An 18732-nucleotide genomic window follows, 5' to 3' on the forward strand; every position below is an offset into this window, starting at 1 on the left:
GTCTCGATCTCCTGACCTCGTGATCCGCCCGTCTCGGCCTCCCAAAGTGCTGGGATTACAGGCTTGAGCCACCGCGCCCGGCCTGTTTTCCTTTTTTTTTGAGACAGGGTCTTGCTCTGCTGCTGAGGTTGTAGTGCAGTGGCACAATCTCGGCTCACTGCAGCCTCTGCCTCCAAATCTCAAGCAATTCTCCTGCCTCAGCTTCCCGAGCAGCTGGGACTACAGGTGCTAACCACCATGCCTGGCTAATTTTTGTATTTTTTGGTAGAGATGAGGTTTTGCCATGTTGCCCAGACTGGTTTCGAACTCCTGGATGCAAGCGATCTGCCCACCTCCGGCTCCCAAACTGTTGGGATTGCAGGCGTGAGCCACCACACCCAGCCTAAAACGTGTATGAAGAAGTACAGCAAACAACAAAGTTCAATATGTAGATTCCAAATAGCAAGTATTCAGAGGAACTGTACAATTTCCATAGAATGAAGCAAAAAGCAGAAAGTCACATGGAAAACTTCACAGCCTCCTTAACAGGTAATGAAATAAAACAGAAGTAAGGCCTCATTACATCCCTATTAAATTAGCAAAAAAAAAAAAAAAAAAAAAAAAAAAAGTGGCCATTGCTTTGGGCATGAAATATTTTAAAAATATTTGCAAAGGATGGTATGGCAACCTGTAGCAAGCATTATCAGATATTTCACATTCAGGAACCATTTTAGGAATAACACAAGAGAAAAAATATGTATATGGTGAGGTGGGTAGAAAATATACACAAAGATATTCATGAAAAGCTTATAACAAGGGAGAATTGAGAATAACACATGACCCACCACAGCGAACAGCTAAGCCGTAGGTCACGTGAACTCTCCTGGGATGTGGATGACTCTTGTAGAATAAAACTCCCGAGGAAAGCACAGCAAGTTTACCTCCTCTCATCATAGCCGTGGAGTATCTGAGTCCCGTCTAGACTCTAGTAGTGAAAACAGAGGAGCTGGCATAGAAGTTTGGAATTTAATCTTCATTTGATTTTGTTCTTCTTACATCCAGCTTTTTTTGGAGACAGGGACTCACTCTGTTGCCCAGGCTGGATTGCAGTGGTCCATTCTCAGTTCACTGCTGCAGCCTCGATCTCCTGGGCTCAAGCCATCCTCCCATCCCCATCCCTATGACTAATTTTTGTATTTTTTGTAGAGACAGGTTTTTACCGCATTGCCCAGGCTGGTCTCGAATCCCTGGGCTCAGGCGATCCACCTGTCTTTGCCTCCCCAAATGCTGAGATTACAGGTGTGAGTCACCATGCCCGGCCCCTTTACATCTCTTTAAATGAAGGACAATGCGCGGGATGTGTGTGAAGTAGAACCTAATATTCCACAACCCAAGATTTTCCCATACAAACCAAGACTGAATAATCTGACACTTGGAATACATGCCAGATGTTTTTCCATACAGTAGTCCCATCTGCTTCATGAAATGCAGCCGGGAAATGGGATTCCACAGTGATTGAGTGACAAATGCAAATGACCAGATTTTTCTAAATTTTTTATTCATGAGGCCCAGTCAATTCTCTTAAGAATCATGGCCAGGAGGTCGGGCACGGTGGCTCAAGCCTGTAATCCCAGCACTTTGGGAGGCCGAGATGGGCGGATCACGAGGTCAGGAGATCGAGACCATCCTGGCTAACACGTTGAAACCCCATCTCCACTAAAAAAAATACAAAAAACTAGCCGGGCGACGTGGCGGGCGCCTGTAGTCCCAGCTACTCCGGAGGCTGAGGTAGGAGAATGGGGTAAGCTCGGGAGGCGGAGCTTGCAGTGAGCTGAGATCCGGCCACTGCACTCCAGCCTGGGCGACAGACCCAGACTCCGTCTCAAAAAAAAAAAAAAAAAAAAAAAAAGAATCATGGCCAGGCATGGTGGCTTATGCCTATAATCCCTGCACTTTGGGAGGCTGAGGTGGGTGGATCATCTGACGTCAGGAGTTTGAGACCAGCCTGATCAACATGATGAAACCTCATGTCTACTAAAAATGCAAAAAATTAGCCGGGCATGGTGGCAGGCGCCTATAGTCCCAGCTACTTGGGAGGCTGAGGCAGGAGAATCTCTTGAACCCGGGAGACGGAGGTTGCAGTGAGCCAAGATTGTACTACTGCACTCCAGCCTGGGCAACAAGAGCAGTCTCAAAAAAAAAAAAAAGAATCATAGGCCGGGCGGGGTGGCTCATGCCTGTAATCCCAGAGGCCAAGGTGGGTGGATCACCTGAGGTCAGGAGTTCAAGACCAGCCTGGCTAACATGGTGAAACCCCCATCTCTACTAAAAATACAAGAAAATTAGCCTGGTGTGGCATGCGCCTGTAATCCCAGCTACTCAGGAGGCTGAGGCAGGAGGATCACTTGAACCTGGGAGGTGGAGGTTGCGGTGAGCTGAGATAGTGCCACTGCACTCCAGCCTGGGTGACAAAGCAAGATCCCGTCTCAAAAAAAAAAATCATAGTTCATTAATCCAGGTACACAAATACTTCTATCCCAATCCAGTCTGCTTGTGTTTCTCTAGACTTCCCATGTCCTCAAGACAAAAGCAGAGAGAACCAGGGGACATGTCCTTGCCGTGGGGTTCTGAGGGAAAATGAGGGCCAAATCTTCTGTTCAGGAGCACCTGAGAGTACCATTCACCAGGGATGGATTATGCAACGACCCTGTACTTCCTTCTCTGAAATCCATGGTGTGTCATCAGTACATTTCTTCAGCGGATTTACTAATATGTTCGTTCCTAACTTAGCTCTGCTGTAATCGGGTAGGCTCCATGGGCACAGTAACTATTTTGTTATTCGTTGCATTTCCTGTAGCGGCTGGCACCCAGGCGGCATTTCATGACTGCTGAGTATGTGAATGCAAGATACAAGGCCAGAAGGTGGAAGAGAGATGCAGTGTTGGGCATTCAGTCAGGCCCCTGACCACCCACTGGACAGATAGTCAGAGGAGCTGTGTTCTTCCCTCCATCATGTGTCCCAGGGCTGAAGATAGGTTGAAGGGGCTCAGAGAAACGGCAGCTGGTGAATGTATAGATGCAGGATCTGGCTGTCACGTTGTAAAAGGAAATGCTTCCAACTCTGTAGTCCACAAAGATGCCCACACGCTTGGGAGGCACCTTTATTAGCAGGCGGGTTGGGGGAACACTGGATGCCTGGTACTCATTTTCCTTCATCATTATCACCACCCAGTAGCCATTCTCTGGTGACAGAGTCATGTTCCCTTTCCTGCTTATGGATGCCTTGCAGGCTCCCAGGATCCACGCTGTCTTGTCTCCGACCTCCACCTCCCAGTAATGGTGGCCGGAGAGGAAGCTCGGAGAGCCCAGAACAACGATGCAGCTGTCAAATCTTTGCGGGCCATCAGGCAGCCTCTCCCGCTTGTTTCCAAGTCTAACACTCTTCAGATCATCAGAGACGATGAGGTTGGGGTAAGCGGTTTCTGCATCCAGAATCACATTAACTGCAAAGAAAATTTGAATACCTAGCTAGGGGTCCGTGGGCAACATCCCTACAGGGTTATCCCCACCTGCAGGAAACAGGGACAGGGCAGTTATTCTCGAACGTGATAGGGGAGAGCACAGGGATCCAGCAGGCCAGGGCCACTTGCCTTGATCTGGGCACTTACCGGCATGTGCCTGAGCACCAATCAGCTCTGGAACTACAGAGAAAAATGAGATAGGGAAAAAAGTCCTGAGTGTTTGTACTCAGAGGGGCTAAATTACAATGTCCTGACAACAAGGAAACACAAGGAACCCCCTGCTTAGGGCCCTGCATGCTATGTTGGGTATAATCCCATTCCTCCCAGGAACCCAGGTCATGTTGGGGACTGTGGTCTAATGAGTCAACTCAGCCAGTGAGTCATGCAGTCATGCACAGAGCCTGGGGGGCCTGCCATGACCTTTCTCCTGCCTTTGCTCTAGGTGTTTTTGGGTTTTTTTATCTTCTAAATAGGGCCCCTCAAGTCAACAGCACAAGGAAACACTGCAACAATCCCAGGCCAGCACACACCATTACCGCTGGACTCACCATTGAACATTTCCATTTCTGAACGCAGGGTTTCTAAAATGTGGGAAAGGGAACAGAGAGAAGCTGGAGTTAGGTCCCTCAACCAGGGACAGATGGAAGAGAGGTCGAAGGCAGGTCAGCAAGACCAGGGGAGGAGGAGGAGGGAAGTGAGGGGCTCTGGGCTATGTGAATCTTAGGGAGGAAGCAAGCATGCATCTCCAATCCTCTCCCAAGCCCATCTACCTAAGAAGTACTTTGCGCTCTTCTCCACAAACTCTAACTTCTGGAGGAGCAGTTGGATCTTCTGTTCCATCTCTTGAGGAGTCGTCCACCGTTCAGGGAGAGGCACTGTCTTAGCCCTAGAGACAAAAGACTGTTGGCCAGAGAGGGCTGGAACGAGGGGATGGCCCAAGTACCCGTGAGCTAGAAATGATCTACATTCTCCACAGGGCACACCTAGCCTAGCCTGAGCTACACAAAGAAAAGTCTTCCCTGGATTCAGAGGTCTAAATGCTGGTGCTCAACTTTGGCCACAGATTGTCATGTACTGGGGTGCTTTAAAGACATGGATATCAGGGCCGGGCGCGGTGGCTCAAGCCTGTAATCCCAGCACTTTGGGAGGCCGAGACGGGCGGATCACGAGGTCAGGAGATCGAGACCATCCTGGCTAACACGGTGAAACCCCGTCTCTACTAAAAAATACAAAAAACTAGCCAGGCGAGGTGGCGGGCGCCTGTAGTCCCAGCTACTCGGGAGGCTGAGGCAGGAGAATGGCGGGAACCCGGGAGGCAGAGCTTGCAGTGAGCTGAGATCCGGCCACTGCACTCCAGCCTGGGCGACAGAGCGAGACTCCGTCTCAAAAAAAAAAAAAAAAAAAAAAAAAAAAAAAAAAGACATGGATATCAAAACCACAAGGAGTTTTCAGAATGGACTTAAAATGACATTGATATTATCTACTAGAATTATCTATGTCAAATTGATTATACATCCCTTTATTTCTTTCTATTGAAATAAAAATGGAGGCCGGGCGCGGTGGCTCAAGTCTGTAATCCCAGCACTTTGGGAGGCCGAGACGGGTGGATCACGAGGTCAGGAGATCGAGACCATCCTGGCTAACACGGTGAAACCCCGTCTCTACTAAAAAAATACAAAAAACTAGCCGGGCGAGGTGGCGGGCGCCTGTAGTCCCAGCTACTCCGGAGGCTGAGGCAGGAGAATGGCGTAAACCCGGGAGGAGGAGCTTGCGGTGAGCAGAGATCCGGCCACTGCACTCCAGCCTGGGTGACAGGGCGAGACTCCGTCTCAAAAAAAAAAAAAAAAAAAAAAGAAATGAAAATGGTAGTTAATGAAAAAAAAGAAAAACAGAATAAAATACCCCTTTACATCCATTAGGATGGCTATTATAAAAACAGCAACAACAGGAGAAAATAGGCCAGGTATAGTGGCTCATGCCTGTAATCCTAGCACTTCAGGAGGCCAAGGCAGCTGGATTGCTTGAGCCCAGGAGTTCAAGTCCAGCCTGGGCAACATGGCAAAACCCTGTCTCTATTAAAAATACAAAAAAGTAGCTGGAAGTGGTAGCACATGCCTGTAGTCCCAGCTACTTAGGAGGCTGAGGTAGGAGAATCACCTGAGCCCAGGAGTTGAGCCTGCAGTGAGCCGTGACTGTGCCACTGCTCTCCAGCTTGAGTGATGGGAATGAGACCTTGTCTCAGGAAGAAGAGAGAGAGAGAGAGAGAGAGAGAGAGCGAGAAATGGCTGGGCGCAGTGGCTCACATCTGTAATCCTAGCACTTTGGGAGGCCAAGGTGGGTGGATCACTTGAGGTCAGGAGTTTGAGAACAGCCTGGCTGACATGGTGAAACCCTGTCTCTACCAAAAAAATTAGCTGGGCATGGTGGCATGCTCCTGTAGTCCCAGCTACTGGGGAGGCTGAGGTGGGAGAATCCCTTGAACCTGGGAGGCAGAGGTTGTAGTGAGCCAAAGATGACGCCACTGCACTCCAACCTGGATGACAGAGCAAGACTCTGTCTCCAAAAAAAAAGAAAAAGAAAGAGAGAGAAACAAGAAAATAAGTGATGGCAAAGATGTGGAGAAACTGGAGCCCTTGTGAACTGCTGGTGGGAATGGGAAGCAATGCAGCCCCTGTGGGAATCAGGATGGTGGTTCCTCAAAAAAAATTAAACACAGAATGACCACATGGTCCCGCCGTTCCACTTCTGGGTATGTACCCAAAATAACTGAAAGCAGGGTCTCAAATAGATATTTGTATGCCCATGTTCATAGCAACATTATTCACAAACCAAAAGTTAGAAAAAATCCCAATGTCCATGAATGGATAAACGAAATGTTGTATGAACACACAATTGACTACTATTCAGCCATAAAAAGAAAATAAATTCTGATACACGTTACAACATGGATGAAGCCTGAAGACATTATGCTAAGTGAAGAAGCCAGACACAAAAGGACACTGGGATTTTGTAAAGCTCCCAGGTGATTTTAAGGCTTAGCCTCTTCCTGTCCCTTCCCTCCCCTTCCTGCTAGGCTCAACCCAGCTTCACTCCAAACAAGCTTCCCAAGGCCACCAGTAGGCCTGAAGGGGCAGTTTTTATAAGGTGAATTGCACGGGACACAATGCACTCGGAAAGTTTCTTAGGGAGCCTCCATCTTAGGATGGGCTGAATTCACCCTTCCCAGTCTGCAGCTCCACACCTGGTCAGCCTCCCTGCTGACCACATCCCCTTCTCCCTAAGCAAATCCAGAGGCTTTGGGAACCTGCAGAAAAAGGGAGGAGTCTGGAATCACAGACCCCAGTGTTGGGAACATCTCCCTCCCAGGTCCCTTCTGGGACTGTCTCCCACAAAATGCTTCCTGCAAGACACCCCAGGGTACACCATAGGACCTTGCTGTACCTGTGCAAGATGTCTCCGATGTCCTAGGAGAGAAAAGAAGGAAACTGTCCATTATCAGGCTCCCAGAGGCTGTGCTGATACCTGGCCTCTACTCCTGGGCTCCTGGACTTTTAGCTCCCCTGCACTTACCAGGGCTCCCTGCCCTAGGGTGTCAGGGGAAGTGGAGCACCTTTCTTCAATTCTAATTCTAACCACAGGGATTCAGGCATCCCAGGTGGCGAGGCCTGCAATGGAACGACCCTCAAGCCCTGCTGATCCCTTCTGGGAAATGGCAGGGATCCCCTGGATGCTGGGCCACCCTGGGCTCCTGAGAGTCTTCATCAAAGGGTCTGGGCACAAGAGGCATTGTGGGTCACCAAGACCAAGTCCTATCCTAGGCCTTAGGGGCTTTACCCACTGGTGCCCGCACAGTTGATGGCAGAGCTGAGAGTCTGAGGCATCCTGATGGGCACAGGGGACCCAAGAAAGCCAGGCCCAGGCACACCCACCTGCAGAAGGTCCCATTCCGACTGGCACTGCTTGGTCTCCAGTTCCCCAATCAGCGCGTCGAGCAGGGTGATGTCCTGGGATATGCGGGTGTCGTATGCCTTCCTGATCTGCCCGACCATCTGGCCCACGTTCTCCAGCGAGGCCATAAAGACATGCTCTTGCTGCTCCAGAAAGTGGTACACCTGCTGCAGCTTCCTCTGCATCCGCTGCTTCAGCGCTTCAGTCTGTTTCTGGGGAGCAGAGGACAGGGAGGTATGGGGGTCTGTGCTTTGAGTGGACGTGTATGTCCAGGAACCCCCGGAGGCTCACCTCCTGGAGGTGGATAAAAGGTGGGCTTATGCTGCCTCTTCGAGGCCTAGATTCCACAGCAGGAGGCAATATTGTCTGGAACCTTCCAGAAGAGACTGAGCATGGCTGGGGCTAGCTCTGGGAAAATGTCCTCAAACCTGGTGTTAAGGTTTAACTGTGTCCCCTCCAAAATTTACATGTTGAAGCCCTAACCCCCAGTACTCAGAATGTGATCTTATTTGGACATAGAGTTCTTGCAGATGTAATTAGTTAAGATGTCTTACTGGAGTTGGGTGGGTCCCTAATCCAATATAAATGTTGTTTCATAAAATGGGGAAATTTGGGCTGGGTGCAATGGCTCATGTCTGTAATCCCAGCATTTTGGGAGGCTGAGGCAGGTGGATCACCTGAGGTCAGGAGTCTCAGGCTGTTTTCACCAGCCTGGCCAACATGGGGAAACCCTGTCTCTACTAAAAATACAAAAATTAGCCAGGCACGGTGATAAGCGCCTGTAATTCCAGCCACTCAGGAGGCTGAGGCAGGAGAATTGCTTGAACCTGGGAGGTGGAGGTTGGAGCGAGCCAAGATTGTGCCACTGTACTCCAGCCTGGGCAACAGAGTGAGACTCCACCTTGGGAAAAAAAAAAAAAAAAACAGAGGAGAATTTTAAAGTTAAAAGTGTTCTTGGCCGGTCGCGATGGCTCATGTCTGTTATCCCAGTACTTTGGGAGGCCAAGGCGGGCGGATTATGAGGTCAGGAGTTCGAGAACAGCCTGATCAACATGGTGAAACCCCATCTCTATTAAAATTACAAAAAATAGCCGGGCATAGTGGTGGGCGCCTGTAGTCCCAGCTACTCAGCAGACTGAAGCAGGAGAATCGCTTAAACCCGGGAGGCAGAGGTGCAGTGAGCCAAGATCATGCCACTGCACCTGGGTGACAGCGAGACTTCGTCTCAAAAAAAAAAAAAAAAAAAAAAAAATTGTGGCGTTGTCCTCCCCTTTCCTCAATCCCATCTTTCTGCGACAGTCACCGGCATAGGTTGCTGTATACTATCTTCTGGTGAGTATGAGAAAGCATGACAGGATCCTCAGAGGTGACCTCTGCCTGCTGGGGGTGGTCTCCCTCTACAGGGATGAGTTCACCCTTGGCTGCTGGTTACCCCTCTGCACCCTGAGAGGAGGTGGCCATCCCTGCTGCCCTGTGAACCACAGCAGAATCTCGGGGACCCCTGCTCACTCTTCTCACCCTCCTCCCAGGGAAGGATGGGCCACCAGCCACAACTGTCCTTACCAGAAAGTTCACTGCCTTGCCCTCCCCATAGGATCGCTGCTCCTCCCCTGATTTTCTCAGCTCCTTCAGATGCTCCAGCTGCTTCTGAATTTGCTTCTGGAAAAACAGCACTTGTTGAAAAGCTTGAATTTGGCTCCTGCCATCTTTAGCTGGTGCCAACTCTGGAGGGGAACATCTCCTTCTGGTAGCAAGGCTGAGGGTGCTGCTGCCAGCAGCATGGGAGGGGTGCTCAGAAAAGAGGAGGGAGGAATCGCTGCATCGCCAAAGGCAGCAGAGCTGAGAGGCACTTCCTCTGGGCTTCTGGATTTAGCCATACCTGAAACCAGCTCCCTCTGGATCTCTGAGCAACATAAACCTGTAACTCCCCTCTTTGCTGGACTGGTTTATATTGTGTTCTTGCCATTTCCAGCCCAGGAATGCTGGCTAATGCACCAACATCCCGGAGTTGTTGGGAAAATGAAGCAAGGCCCAGTGTGTCCAAGTGCCTGGCAGAGAAGGGCCCACAGGCAGGGAGTGCCTACCTTGTGTTCCAGGGCAGCCTCCTCAATGGGGCGTACCCGGTGGCCTCGATGCTCCTGACTCAGACTGCAGATGAGGCAGATGGGCTCACGGTGATCCTCGCAAAATAGCAGCTGGACCTGCTTCATGTGGCGCTTACACTGTGGAAGGGGCTGGGGGCTTAGACTTCCCATGCTCTTCCTTTCATGGGAGGCCTGGCACCGGGGGCAGTCAGGTGAGCGGCTGCCTGAGGCCTGGGGGTGCCCAGAAGCTGCCTCAGGGCAGCTGCAGGAATCACGCACACAGATATCGCCAACAGGGTCTCCTTCTTGGGCGTGGCAACGGGGACTCGCAGCCTTGTCTGGTGGCTTTCCTGGGGACATGCAGTGGAAAAATCCCCAGAATAGCAAACCCAAGTTGTTTACACAGAGGTATCACAAAACACAGCAGAAACAGCCCTTGCCTGAGATGTGTGAGTTCTTGGTTAGACTGCCCACTTCCTAGCTTGTCCTCCTCTGACTTCCATCCAGTGAGGCAGCAAACAGGCCACTGGGCCTGAGAGCTAAGGGCTAGACCTCAGACATTCCTGAGACTTGGAATTCTTGGGCATTTATCCTACAGACAGACCCACAGCCTTGTGCTATTCCTCCTGCACAGACATGGATCTAGCAGGTGATGCCAAGGAAAGAGACATTCTGACCAGTGTTCCTTTGCCACTTGAACCTATCCCTGGCTGCCCATAACATGAGTGGAGGCTCCCAGGGGATGGTGACTTGTGTGTCTCGCTCCCAGTTGGATCCCAGCCCCTAGCAGAGTACCCGGCAAATGGTAAGCATTTGGAAAACTAGTATTGAATGAAGGAATAAATAGACCACTGCTCACATCCAAGTTCAGTAACCATTCAATAAAAGCAAAGAAGGGGCTGCGTGGTGGCTCAAGCCTATAATCCCAGTGCTGTGGGAGGCCAAGGTGGGAAGATTGCTTAAGCTCAGGAGTTTGAGACCAGCCTGGGCAACATGGTAAGAGCCCATCTCTACAAAAAATTAAAAAATTAGCCAGGCGTGGTAGTGGGAACCTGTAATCACAGCTACTTGGGAGGCTGAGGCAGGAGAATTGCTTGAACCTGGGAGACGGAGTTTGCAGTGAGCCGAGATAACACCACTGCTCTCCAGTCTGGGTGACCAAGTGAGACTCCAACTCAAAAAAAAAAAAAAAGAAATAGAAACACACTCAATCCTTTAGCCCCTCCTCCCTCCTTACCTCACAGTGTCCCAGAAATTCATAGCACATCTGTAAATGAGACTGCTAGTAGCCACTAGAAATTCTTCTTCCTCCTTCTCTCGTGATAGAATTAATTGTCCACAGGACTGCTTCCCTTCTTCCCATTGCCCCCCAAATGCCCTGCATTTCTCAGCCTCCTTTGCAGTTAGGTGTGGCTATTTGACAATAATATGACCAAAGGGATGTAAATGGAGGGGTCACAAGCAGCTTCTAGAAATTTCTTTTTTTTTTTTTTTTTTTTTTTTTGAGACGGAGTCTCGCTCTGTCGCCCAGGCTGGAGTGCAGTGGCCGGATCTCAGCTCACTGCAAGCTCCGCCTCCCGGGTTCACGCCATTCTCCGGCCTCAGCCTCCCGAGTAGCTGGGACTACAGGCGCCCGCCACCTCGCCCGGCTAGTTTTTTTTGTATTTCTTAATAGAGACGGGGTTTCACCGTGTTAGCCAGGATAGTCTCGATCTCCTGACCTTGTGATCCGCCCGTCTCGGCCTCCCAAAGTGCTGGGATTACAGGCTTGAGCCACCGCGCCCGGCCGCTTCTAGAAATTTCTAGAGCATTCCCTAAGGGCTACTATTCCCCTCTGTTCCTCCATCTTGCTGCCTGGCATGAGGACGTCACCTTCTGAGAGCACGAGCTTGAGGACAAACTTGGTGGAGCAGAGCAACAGCAGGACCCCAGGATCCTGGCCCACGGATCTGCCTGGGACTGCCTGTGTATCATTTATGTGAAGGAGGCACAAACTTCTTTTCTGTTGAGGTTACTGTTATTTGGGTGTTTCTATTATTCACAACCAAACATAATTTTAATGACTACCTCAGCAGTAGATAATTAGGACTTTAGCCAATAGGCTTTCCTTTCTGCTCAGAGAAAGGCAAATGGTAGAATCTCAACCCCATTATGACACATTGCTGTGAGGTTATTGTGAGAGTATTTTTAACCAGTCTTCCCCAGATTTTCTAGCTGGTGTCCACAAACCCCTTGGATTCTTTTTTTTTTTTTTTTTTTGAGATGGAGTCTCGCTCTGTCACCCAGGCTGGAGTGCAGTGGTGCAATCTCGGCTCACTGCAAGCTCCGCCTCCCGGGTTCACGCCATTCTCCTGCCTCAGCCTCCAGAGTAGCTGGGACTACAGGTGCCCGCCACCACGCCCGGCTAATTTCTTTTCGTATTTTTAGTAGAGACGGGGTTTCACCGTGTTAGCCAGGATGGTCTCGATCTCCTGACCTCGTGATCCGCCTGCCTCGGCCTCCCAAAGTGCTGGGATTACAGGCTTGAGCCACCGCGCCCGGCCAAACCCCTTGGATTCTAAAGATGGACTTCAGAGTGTCCAAGAACTACCTGAAATTTGATGTGACATTTGTGAAGCTGTGCATATATGCATTTTTCAGGGTCTAAGCCTGCACCAGATTAACAAAGTGGCCCCAGGAGGCACCCAGGAATCCCAATTATATAAATACAGTGGGGATCCGGTGCAGTGGCTCACACCTGTAATCCCAGCAGTTTGGGAGGCAAAGATGGGAGGATTGTTTGAGATCAGGAGTTCGAGACCAGTCTGGGCAACATAGCGAGACCCCATATCTAAAAATATATATATAAAATAAAAATTTAAAAAAATACAGTGGGGATAAAAGAAAATTAGGGGGGAAGTACTTTAGTACTTTTCAGGTCACTATTCCTAAGGATGCTAGGTTTTCCAGATCCCAGGGTCCTTTCTCACTAGAAGACCCAGGGACTTCTGGATTTGAAGACTTATGCAGTATACTACGTCCTGTTCCCTCCCAGGTCTCAGGGGTCCCTGGACCCCCAAATCTTTTTTTTTTAGAGTTTTGCTTTTGTTGCCCAGGTGGAGTGCAATGGCGTGATCTCGGCTCACTGCAACCTCTGCCTCCTGGGTTCAAGCAATTCTCCTGCCTCAGCCTCCTGAGTAGCTGGGATTACAGACACCTGCCCCCATGCCCGGAAATTTTAGAATTTTTAGTAGAGATGGGGTTTCACCATGTTGACAGGCTGGTCTTGAACTCCTGACCTCAGGTGATCCGCCCCCATTGGCCTCCCAAAGTGCTGGGATTACAGGCATGAGCCACCACACCCGGCCTGGACCCCCAGTTCTATTTTTCCTCTTTGAATGCTGTGATTTCTCCTCTCCAGCCAACAATGTATTAGAAAGTGTGTTCCACAGGCTGGGTGTAGTGGCTCACACCTATCACTTTTAGAGGCTAAGGCAGGTGGATTGCTTGAGCCCAGGAGTTCAAAACCAGCCTGGGCAACATAGCGAGCCCTACTTTCTACAAAAAATACAAAAAAAAAAAAAAAAAAACCACCAGTGTGGTGGTGAGCACCTATAGTCCCAGCTACTCGGAAGGCTGAGGTGGGAGGATCGCTTGAGCCCAGGAGGTTGAGGGTGCAGTAAGCTGTGATCACACTACTGCACTCCAGCATGGGAGACAGACTGAGACTCTGTGTCAAAAAAAAAAAAAAAGAAGGTGTGTTTCTGAATGCTGCCCCCACCACAAGCATGGAATTGTCACCTGGACAACCTCAATCCCCTCTAAACTGGTGGCATTTTTCTTTTACAGTTTTTCTCTGGTCTCTTTACCTATAGGGACAGCTGCTTTAAAAAATCCAGATGGCCTGGAGCCGCCTGATCCCTTGCCAAAAACCAGAGGAAGTTAAGATCAGAGCAAAACCAGTGCAAACTGGAACAAGTAACTTCCAGTTACCTTTAGATCATTTACACATCATTATAAGGCTAAAGGCCCCTCCCCTAAAAGAAGATGGCCAGGGTTTCATGTCCATGCGATGTAGGAAAAAGCACGCTCGGGACAGCGCCTTCATATATGGAACCCTGCCCTGGACCTGCTTACCTACCTCCCTTCCCCTCCTGGGACTCTAAAATCCCCCTGCCTCCCATCCCTGGCAAGCAGATGCCTGCAGAGGTGAGCTCCCCTTCTCTATTCTTTGGCCACTGAATAAAACCTGACTGCCTTTTCAATTGGACATTCTTTCTTTCTTTTTTTACCCCCGCAAAATGTTTAAGAGACAGGGTCTTGCTGTGTTGCCCAGGCTGGAGTGCAGTGTCACAACCTCAGCTCACTGAGGCCTGGAACTCCCTGGCTCAAGCAATCCTCCTGCCTCAGCTTCTCGAGTAGCTAGAATTACAGGCGTGTGCCACCACACCCATGTAATTTTTTTTTTTTAGTTTTGTAGAAGTGGAATCTCGCTACGTTGCTCAGGCTGGAGTGCACTGGCATGATCTTAGCTCACTGTAGCCTGGAACTCCCCCTGCTCAAGTGAGCCCGAGCAGCTGGCACTATAGGCATGTGCCACTATTGCATTTTTTGTAGAGATGGGGTCTCACTGTGTTGCCTAGGCTAGTATGGAACTCCTGGGGTCAAGAGATCTTCCCCTGCAGGCCTCTCAAAGCTCTGGGATTACAGGCGTGAGCTATGGCGCCCTGTCCAACCTTTGGGTTTTTATTTTTTTTAATTTTATTTATAGACATGGCGGGGGTCTCACTATGTTCACCAGACTGGTCTCAAACTCTTGGCTTCAGCAATCCTCCAGCCCTGGCCTCCCAAAGTGCCGGGATTACAGGCGTGAGCTATCGTGCCCGGCCAGCTGTTCGTTCTTTGCAGCCGATATAAAGTAGGAAAAAACACAATTTACCGGTGACCGAATGTTCTGGATTCCCAGGGCCTTTCTCCAGGTCCGCAGACGCCCCTCCATCCGGAGTGGGCCTTGCCTGAGCGCCTGTTGCCGAGTCCGGATTCGCAGCTGTCGTTTCCTCTACAGTCAGGAGAGTTTCTGGATTTGGGGGCGCCTTCTCCCCTGTGAAAATGGAGAGCTCAAGGCTTTTAGGCCGCTTCTTTCCCGAGGGCAGGTCCACTTCAAAGGACCTGCACTCCTTCCACCCCGGCGCGCCCCCCGCCAGCCTCGGGGAGCTGGCGTTCCTGCGCGGGGGACCGTTGGCCTGGCCCCGCTCTGGCGCGCTGCAGGGGCTGGGGCCGGGGCTTCTCCCTCGGGTCTGGGTCCGAGGCTTGCCCTGCGCGTCCAGGCTCTCTCTGCGTTTGCTCGAGGGCTTGCTTGACAGCCCCCTCCCGGCCTCGGGCTGGCTGTACCGCGGGCTGGCAGCCCAGTCCCCGCACGACCGAGGGCCGTTCCCCTCCTTTCCCTCCTTCCCCTCGGGGTGGTCTGGAGTCTTCAGGCTCCCGGGCTTGTTCTCCTCCAGGGAGCTGGACGCTGCGGAATCGTCTGTGCCATTTTCTTGTGTGGAATATTCTGGAAAGACAACCAGCTGCAAAGTCATGAAGCTGTCCCGCGTTTAGGGCCCAAGATTCAGGGGAGAGGAGAGAGAATCCCCATGGATATTAAAGTTTAGAAATGGAGGAAAAAACGGGCCGGGCACGGTGGCTCATGCCTGTATTCCCAGCACTCTGGGAGGTTGAGGCGGGAGGATCACCTGAGGTCAGGAGTTCAAGACCAGCAGGGTGAAACCCTGTCTCTACTAAAAATACAAAAATAAGCTGAGCGTGGTGGCATATGCCTGTAATCCTAGCTTCCCGGGAGGCCAAGTTGGGAGGATCATTTGAGGTCATTTGAGGTCAGGAGTTCGAGACCAGCCTGGCCAACATGGCAAAACCACGTTCCTACTAAAAATACGAAACAGCCAGACGTGGTGGTGTGCACCTGTAGTCCCAGCTACTCTGGAGGCTGAGGCATGAGAATCGCTTGAGCCTGGGATGTGGAGGTTGCAGTGAGCTGAGATTGCACCACTGCTCTCCAGCCTGAGTGACAAAGTAAGACTCCATCTCAAAAACAAAAGTTCAGGACTTCCTAGACAACGGCAGTCAATTACCATTCAGTAAGAACATGCTTGATGTTGCTATATATTTCTCTCTCTCTTATTTTTTGAGACCAGATCTTGCTCTGTGGCCCTGATGTGATCTCGGTTCACTGCAACCTCTGCCTCCCCGGCTCAAGCGATCCTCTCACATCAGACTGTTTTCTGTTTTTTCAATAGCTGAGAATACAGGTGTGTGCCACCACGCCTGGCTCATTTTTTTGTATTTTTAGTAGAGACAGGGTTTCACCATGTTGGCCAGGCTGGTCTCGAACTCCTGAGCTCTAGCAGTCTACCCACTTTAGCCTCCCAGAGTGCTGAGATTATAAGTGTGAGCCACCATGTATTTCTCAAATAGTACTTTTCAAACGTTGTAAGCAGGACAACTGTTTCAAATAAGATCTTACACAGGTCAGCAAAACCCAGATTATACGTTTCAAAAATAAAAATAAGCCAGGCACGGTGGTCCATGCCTGAAATCCCAGCACTTTGGGAGGCTGAGGCGGGAGGATCACTTGAGGTCAGGAGTTTGAGACCAGCCTGGCCAACATGGTGAACAGCACTGAGAAGATTCTATACCAACCCTGTTCATATGATTGCATAGCAATCCCTTTTTGCTAACCTAGAGATGTTTGTCTGACATGAATATTAATCATAAATGAAGTGAAGAAGTCTCAAAGAACAGGTGCTCCAGCTCCTGCCTTTCCTGACCCTGACCTGCTTCTTTAAAACCCATTGGGAGCCTTAAGGAAGTTTACTAACCCAGTGCCAAAAGCCAGAGTGAAGGAAGGGACGTTCCTGAACTAAAGTCACCTGGATCTTGGTAGACCTGAGACTCCCGACCCCCAAGTCAGAGCGAGCTGCTCTGAGCTCCTGGTCCCTTTTCCCACAAAGCAACCAGCCCTCAGCGCTGGGTGAGGAGGCAGCCTGGGCCTGCTTACTCTGAACGGCTGCCCTGTGGAGCTCCTCAGCCAGCAGGCGCTGGTTGATGGCCCGCAGGACCTGCAGGGTCAGCCGCACAGCGTACTCTTCCCCGTAGTAGGTGACCAGCAGATCGGCCATCTTCACTGGCTTGGCTCTCTGGATCTGGCTCCGGGGGATCCTGGAGTGCTCCTTCTCCACACTGGTGTTCTGCAGCTTGAACTTGAACTTGTCAAAGTCATAGGGCACCAGCTCCTCCAGGGTGGACAACAGATGGTCACTAGGGGTCTTGTCCATGGCGCTGAGCAGGAGAGGCTGGAGCCAGCTGTCTGGCTTCTGGCAGGAGAAGAAGCCTCTACCTTGGTGAGCAAGAAAAGGCAGGTTGTGAAATAGCGGAAAAGGCACAGGAAATGCTCTCTGTCTTGGTGGGAACTGAGACTAAGGGTAAGGGTGTGTCCATGCTGGCTGTGTTCTCTTCTCACAGGTTCAGAGGATTTTCCAGCTGGGAGGGCTCAGTGCCTTGGCAGACATGTGTCCCCACACCCCTCCCAAACCCTGGACCTCATCTCCACACTAGACCACAGACAGGTGGGCAAGACTGCAAGGGAAGGTCTGGGATTGGATTCCAGACAACCCCTCCAATCTCCCTTCCTGCCAGGATCTGGGGCTGGCAGAGCGGGTCAATGGGAACAGAGAGGACTATGCTGAGGGCCAGCCCTGCTGGTCAACTGTTCTCCTCCAGACTCAGGGTTTCACAGACCCTCCAGAGCCAATGGCATGGGATGGGGGAAGGGGTGGGCAGTGAATACAGCCCCGTGAGCTTTGCCTTTCCTGGCCCAAGAAGGCAAGTGAGGCCAGAAGGGCACTGCCGGGGGATAACTCTTGCCACGCCATCACCCCTGTTGATCCAGTTCCAGTTGTCTGGTTCTTCCAGCCACATGAAGGGCTTGAAAAGCAATGCCTCAACCACCAGCCTGACTCATCTGTTCCCAGAGCTGACTCAGTTCTCGCTCCCTGGAGCCAGAATGCCCTTCCATGCACATTCACTGAACATTCTAGACAGTGTGCCAGGATGCTGGAGCTACAGGGGTGAAAAGGCACGGGTGTCCTTCAGCTCATAGTCTGGTGCAGGGCCCCAGAGGTGGCTTTGAAGCTAACAGAAGTTACATGTTGGGGGCTGGGCGTGGTGGCTCACGCCTGTAATCCCAGCACTTTGGGAGGCCAAGGTGAGTGGATCACCTCAGGTTGGGAGTTCAAGACCAGCCTGGCCAACATGGTAAAACCCCATCTCTACTAAAAATACAAAAATTAGCCAGGCATGGTGGCACGCGCCTGTATTCCCAGCTACTCGGGAGGCTGAGGCAGGAGAATCGCTTAAACGCGGGAGGCGGATGTTGCAGTGAGCCGAGATTGTGCCATTGTACTCCAGCCTGGGCGACAGAGTGGGACTTTGTCTCAAAAATAAATAAATAGGCCGGGCGCGGTGGCTCAAGCCTGTAATCCCAGCACTTTGGGAGGCCGAGACGGGCGGATCACGAGGTCAGGAGATCGAAACCATCCTGGCTAACCCGGTGAAACCCCGTCTCTACTAAAAAATACAAAAAACTAGCCGGGCGTGGTGGCGGGCGCCTGTAGTCCCAGCTACTCGGGAGTCTGAGGCAGGAGAATGGCGAGAACCCGGGAGGCGGAGCTTGCAGTGAGCTGAGATCCGGCCACTGCACTCCAGCCTGGGCGACAGAGCGAGACTCTGTCTCAAAAAAAAAAATAAAAAAAAATAAATAAATAGGGCCGGGCGCGGTGGCTCAACCCTGTAATCCCAGCACTTTGGGAGGCCGAGACGGGCGGATCACGAGGTCAGGAGATCGAGACCATCTTGGCTAACACGGTGAAACCCCGTCTCTACTAAAAAATACAAAAAACTAGCCGGGTGAGGTGGCAGGCGCCTGTAGTCCCAGCTACTGGGGAGGCTGAGGCAGGAGAATGGCGTAAACCCGGGAGGCGGAGCTTGCAGTGAGCTGAGATCCGGCCACTGCACTCCAGCCTGGGCGACAGAGCAAGACTCCGTCTCAAAAAAAAAATAAATAAATAAATAAAAATAAATAATTACTTGCATACCCTAATTTTTAAATTCTTTGTTTTTAGATAGGGTCTTGCTCAGTCACTCAGGCTGCAGTGCAGTGGCCGGAT

At 50.9% G+C, this 18732-nt stretch overlaps 1 protein-coding gene across 1 annotated transcript; it reads right to left on the reverse strand.

Moving 5' to 3' along the window:
* Window positions 1-707: 707 nt before the first annotated feature.
* Window positions 708-17079, reverse strand: MEFV (MEFV innate immunity regulator, pyrin). The gene is made up of 10 exons (XM_007983676.3): window positions 16566-17079; window positions 14451-15062; window positions 9533-9882; window positions 9012-9107; window positions 7430-7660; window positions 6942-6964; window positions 4271-4386; window positions 4049-4081; window positions 3648-3680; window positions 708-3482 (listed from the first exon to the last, which is right to left on the reverse strand). The coding sequence occupies exons 1-10, from the start codon at window positions 16840-16842 to the stop codon at window positions 2929-2931; spliced, it is 2325 nt and encodes a 774-aa protein (XP_007981867.3). The 5' UTR covers window positions 16843-17079; the 3' UTR covers window positions 708-2928.
* Window positions 17080-18732: the final 1653 nt, after the last annotated feature.

Source organism: Chlorocebus sabaeus, chromosome 5, assembly GCF_047675955.1.
Source record: "Chlorocebus sabaeus isolate Y175 chromosome 5, mChlSab1.0.hap1, whole genome shotgun sequence".
NCBI lineage: Eukaryota > Metazoa > Chordata > Mammalia > Primates > Cercopithecidae > Chlorocebus > Chlorocebus sabaeus.